Source organism: Populus euphratica, unplaced genomic scaffold (genome assembly GCF_000495115.2).
Source record: "Populus euphratica unplaced genomic scaffold, PopEup_1.0 scaffold1426.1, whole genome shotgun sequence".
Lineage (NCBI taxonomy): Eukaryota > Viridiplantae > Streptophyta > Magnoliopsida > Malpighiales > Salicaceae > Populus > Populus euphratica.
Window position 1 is genome coordinate 20,493 of NW_011501274.1, and position 5,701 is coordinate 26,193.

The 5,701-nt window shown below is 37.1% G+C and overlaps 1 protein-coding gene across 1 annotated transcript; it reads left to right on the forward strand.

Moving 5' to 3' along the window:
- The first annotated feature begins 1,674 nt into the window (after positions 1–1,674).
- Positions 1,675–4,892, forward strand: LOC105117580 (endo-1,4-beta-xylanase A-like). The gene is made up of 8 exons (XM_011015309.1): positions 1,675–1,983; positions 2,088–2,122; positions 2,212–2,368; positions 2,631–2,806; positions 2,951–3,052; positions 3,184–3,330; positions 3,442–4,080; positions 4,175–4,892. Exons 1-8 carry the CDS (start codon positions 1,887–1,889, stop codon positions 4,511–4,513), a joined length of 1,692 nt encoding a protein of 563 aa, XP_011013611.1. The 5' UTR covers positions 1,675–1,886; the 3' UTR covers positions 4,514–4,892.
- The last annotated feature ends 809 nt before the right edge of the window (positions 4,893–5,701 follow it).

A 5,701-nucleotide genomic window follows, 5' to 3' on the forward strand; every position in this document is an offset into this window, starting at 1 on the left:
ATGGCCAAGCCACTAGCTACCAATAAAGAAGAAGCATTTGTGTTAGCATGAACAAACAAATTTATTCTCAAGGCACACATAATTTTACAATTAATTTACACAATTGCCAATCAATGTCTTCTGAGTACATTCCAAAATATACAGTAATCCCTCCACTTTGGGATTATATATATATATATAATCCGTACACTTAAATTGAAGTTGGGTATTCTGGAACACACTTATGCTCATGTTTGTCTCTCTTTAGAAGGTTGGAACTTTTCTTTTGAAAACTCCAGGTTAGAGAATCCATTGGTGTCCTTATTTGTTTTTATTTTTTCATATGAGATAAAAAAATTAAATAATCTTTGTTATTTATAACAATTCCTCACATATTAAAAAAAATATACTTGTTAAATTTTTATCTATTAAGTGTAATATATATAATTTGATATCTTTTGAACTACAAATCAAATGATATAAAGAATGAGATTTAACTTTAAGAATTATCAGTGATTTTTTCACTTTTGTAAATTAATTTTTTTATTATTAATCAGGTATTTCACCAATCACATTAAATCTCCATAATTTCTTATTGTTTGATTCAGTTTTGTACTTAAGAGACCATGTGTGCTCTTAATTGTTTATGAATGATCTTTTAATTGTTTATAAATACTCTAAAATTTTATTAATATCTCATAGAAGTGACTTCGGTCCATACTTATATAGGTGATTTATTCATGTATTATTGCAATTTAAATACTACATAAAGAATATAAAACTCATTAAAAACCTTTGTAGGTAATCCTTTTTTTAAGAAAAAACCTCTCAGTTTGATCAGCAAAGAACTAGTTACGTGGAAGAGAAGGCGGGTAATTGCCCTCTTCAATTTTTTTTATAAATTCATTTTAGACCTTTTAGTTTTTGCATTTCAAATTTACTCCTTAGTTTTAGACAGCTGCCCTCATATTTCTCAAGAGTCTCTCTCTGCCGGCCCTATCTTTGAATCCTAGCTCCCCTCGTGACCACAGCGCACCATTTTCTCCCCGTGCTTCGAATAATTTTGTCTTGCTGACATTGGACAAGGAAAATAAGGGACCTTTGTAGGACATGTGTGGATCTCCATGGTATGCTGCATCATGAAGGCGTGCCAGTTGAAGCCATGAAAGCTCTCCCGCTTTTTAGACTGCAAGGCACACAGTGAACGGCAGCTTGAAGTCAAAGCATGCACCATCTTAATTCATCAAACGTACAGGACCTTTCTATGAAGTCACTGTCAATACCTCTTTCTCAGTCAATTTTCTACCAGCTTCAGCTTCGCAAGCCATAAATTATACGGCAATTGTAACCACTCTTCTGAACAAACCAACCCGTCCTCTACTCCCTAAAACACTGACTAAAAGCAACAGAGCATGGATCGTGCCACTAAATTATAGCAGGATCGGCTTCACTAGTTAGGTGATGATGATCCTTTAACACTCACAGTTGCTGGGATTTCCATCAGAGCAAAGGGGGAGACTATTGATTAGGCAAGGATCAATAAAGCCAGATAATAATGGAATAATAAACATCCACCCTACGTACGTAGCTAGGGACTCGACTCTCGGCCACAGATGATAATTAAAAATGACCATTCAGCAAAGGTTACAGGTAATTAAGAAAAATCCAAAAAAGATACTGAATCCATACACAAAAGATTGAGTTTTAATTGATGGATGGCATGTCTTCACATAAGCATCTCAAATAACATGTGAACAAGGGCAACGATAGGCTTATGAAAGACAAGGTAGCACTGTACCCTTGTGAACCACCTCAAATTTAAGTGGCATTCACTCTTGTAAGTTGTAGCCTCCATTCCAGTCCCTCATAAAAACATTTATCTATATAAATTACAATCCATTCCATTCATGCTGTTCATGGCTTTTCTAAGCAAAAAGAGCATGCACAAGGCTCCTATCTTGGGCTTCTCAGTTTTCTTGATCCCTTTCTTGGCTTTTTCTTACGGTGCTTTCTCAATTTCTTGCATTGCTTCTGGGTTTTTAAATTCAAGTTTGTTTGACCTGTAATCAATATTTTTTCCTTTTCTTTTTTGTGTGTGGTTAATGCAGATGGACCTTTGTATGACTTTACAGCCTACACTGAGGTAAACTGGTATGATTTAGGAGATCATTGATAAATTCTCCTCTTCAAATTTACATTACCTTTCCATGGCTATGGATGTTTTGTTGGCAGTGTAAATCAGTGCCAGAGAAGCCACTATATAATGGAGGGATATTCAAAGATCAAGCACCACTTACCCAGCACAGAATTAGTACTTCTTCAGATGGCTCTTATACACCAGCTTTGATATTGCAAAATCTAGCTCAAAACACTATGTATTGTTTTTCCAGTTGAGTGATCGTTTCTTCTTTGCTTTAATGTTCCATCTCCTATAAAACTATAGCCTTGATTTTTTGTTGCACAATCAAAGGGTCAGGTTCAACTCAGCAAGCCATTGTGCAAAAACGAATGTTATGAACTCCATAATTAAGCTATTAGGAACCATTCTCCTGGCATGAATGTTTTGGTAACGGCTTGATATAAATCATTGTTATGAGCTCTATAATTGATAGATGTTCCCTGAGGCCAGTGTAGTTTTTGGTGTGATGCAGTTTGGGTCAAGATACAGGGTGCAGATTCAACTCTAGTAACTGCAAGCCTAATGACAAATAATAATTCCACAAATGATTGCGTTGGGACTGTTTTGGCCAAGAGTGGATGCTGGTCGTTTCTCAAGGGAGGATTCATTCTTGATTCACCTTCAAGTGTATCAATACTATATTTTCAGGTTAACTTGTTTATGATTAAAAGCTTCTTCTATTAATTGTTCATTGTCTGGACCTATCAATGTTGGGTTGTCCTAATATTAAACAAATTGTATAATGTCTATATGTTGATGAAATTATTTTCTGTTTTTGAATTGTTCATGCAGGGCACAGCTGACAAAAGTATCGATGTCGCAATTGCAAGTGCTTCAGTACAGCCGTTTACTGAGCAGCAATGGAGAACAAATCAGCAATACATAATTAACACTGTAAGCACTGTTAACACCTTGTGTTTTCATGGCCTGATAGTGTCTGTTTTTCTAGGCCTAGTATTGCCAGATCTAAGAAATAGTTCCAACTGAAAGAAGCAGCTCGGTCTCTTAAATATTTCCTTCACCAGGAAAGAAAGCGTCCCGTGACAATACATGTGTCAGATAGTCATGGAGATAGGTTGCAAGGAGCATCCATTACAATAGAGCAAATCTCAAAAGATTTCCCATTTGGATCAGCAATAGCAAGAACAATTCTTGGAAATTTACCCTATCAGGTAAGTTCAGTACATGTATAGTCTTACAGAAGATTGTAAATTAAATAAATAGGAAAGAGTACTAATTTCTGGCGACAAGGCTGACTAAGAAAATTGCTCTGATTGTTTCAGAATTGGTTTGTTGAGAGATTCAATGCAGCAGTATTTGAAAATGAACTCAAGTGGTATGCGACGGAACCCGAACAAGGGAAGGTCAATTACACCATACCAGATCAAATGTTGGAATTCGTTCTAGCCAACCAAATAGTTGCTAGAGGCCACAATATTTTCTGGGAAGACCCCAAGTACAATCCAGCATGGGTTCGTGATCTCACAGGTCCTGCCCTAAAATCAGCAGTCAGCTCCCGGATTCAAAGTCTAATGAGCAAATACAAAGAAGAGTTTATACATTGGGATGTTAGCAATGAAATGCTACATTTTGATTTCTATGAAGAAAGGCTTGGTCCGGATGCCACTTTACATTTCTATAAAACAGCACACGAAGCAGACCCCTTAGCATCATTGTTTTTGAATGAATTTAATGTTGTGGAGACTTGCACTGATGTGAATACAACTGTAGATACCTACATTGATAAGATAAGAGAACTTGAACGCGGAGGATCATCAATGAATGGAATTGGCCTAGAGAGTCACTTTTCTAAGCCAAATCTTCCTCTAGTGAGGGCTATTCTAGATAAACTGGCTACCCTTAAGCTTCCCATTTGGCTCACAGAAGTTGATATCAGCAATAAATTTGATAAAGAAACTCAGGTGCACTAGGGTATTCATCATTTATTTTCAGTTAATAAAGAATCTAAAATGAATATTTGCATCCTAACATTTCCTTATGGTGTCAACTCTGCAGGCTACTTATCTAGAGCAGGTGTTAAGAGAAGGCTTCTCGCATCCTGCAGTGGATGGGATCATGCTTTGGACTGCAATCCATCCCAATGGGGGGTGCTACCAAATGTGTCTTACAGATTATAATCTTCAAAACCTCCCGGCCGGTGATACAGTTGACAAGCTCCTAAGAGAATGGGAAACCGGGCAAGGAAAGGGCCGCACAGATGATCATGGATCATACAGCTTCTTTGGCTTCTTAGGTGAATACAAAATAATGGTGCAATATGGCAACAGAACTACAAATTCAACACTGTCACTCAGTCAAAGTGATGAAACGAAGCATTTTAACATTCAGTTGTGACCAACACCATTCCTATAATCTTTATCACCATACTAGGAACAACCGAACAACCAAGGTAGACTGTCAGAAATTTTTTACTAGTTAAATATCATTGCAATGGCCTATGGCTTTGTGCTGTGCTGAACTTGGAATTTCTAGCAATGTTGGGCTTCCGAGTACAGTAATTTATGTATTGACAAGAGTTAAATATTGTTGACTTTCGTTTCTTTATGAAAAGGCCATGGGAGAAGTTCAAAGGTTGGGCTTAAGGTTGGGCGTACTTGGTCCCTTTAACGGGGAACTTAGATTTTGAGCCCAATGTCATTACAGATTCTTACATAAGCTGTTAGTTCAAGTGGCCAGTGGAACTGTTCTGCTAATATTATTTCGAATGCGAATCTGAGTTAAGATTGGGAAGTTTTTTGTTAATACATCACCATCGTCTCGTTGATAAGAGTGATCAAAGAATATCAAATCGTTACAAAAAACACTTGAAGAAACGGTAGATAACTAAAGAATGGATGGAAACATTTCTCACCTGTCAATAATCTTCAGCAAGAAGATCAGGAGAGGTTTCTTTCCTTCCCTTTTTCTTTTTGTAATTTTTGCAGTGGGTTGATGGTGCCTCTTCAAAGCTGTTCGACCAACAATAATAAATTAAAAGCATGGTATATCCTGTAATGGACCTCTAGCAGGCGGCTTGCGCCACACTTTTCCGCCTCTTCAACAGCCTTCTATCGTAGCCCACTTTCAAGCCTTTAGCAGACTAGGGTTTCCCATTAAAGTTCTTCAAGAACAATTGACTTTCTTGTTTCTTGTGGCCGCTTAACAGTGCAAGTTGAAATTTTTAACTCCTGCTGCTGAATTTATATTATCCCGAGCTTTCTAATGACTGCAAATAATTCAAAGCTTCGTTGAAAAACTTCTCCGGGTAACATGAAGGGCCAGCAAATATGATGACAATCAGTAGTGGTAGGGCCCAGAAGAAACATGATGGAGTCCTTTCAACACACAAGATTTACTCGCGAGATTGATGATTGCTTTCTGTTGATTTAGCATGCAAAATGAGATTGTGATCTTGAACTTGCGGAGTAGCAATTTCTCTTCATTAACTGGTGTGTTATTTGTTTTTATTGTATAATTAGCCCCTGTAACCATTATTGATGATTGGCTCTTCATGAAAGAGGGAGGCTCATTATGTGCTAATTA

Bases quoted from the DNA above. Each gene is read 5' to 3' on its own strand.
- LOC105117580 (XM_011015309.1), top strand. From the start codon at position 1,887: ATGCTGTTCATGGCTTTTCTAAGCAAAAAGAGCATGCACAAGGCTCCT. The intron at 3,053-3,183 runs GTAAGCACTGTT...TTCCTTCACCAG, and splicing joins AGCAATACATAATTAACACT to GAAAGAAAGCGTCCCGTGAC. The intron at 4,081-4,174 runs GTGCACTAGGGT...TCAACTCTGCAG, and splicing joins AATTTGATAAAGAAACTCAG to GCTACTTATCTAGAGCAGGT.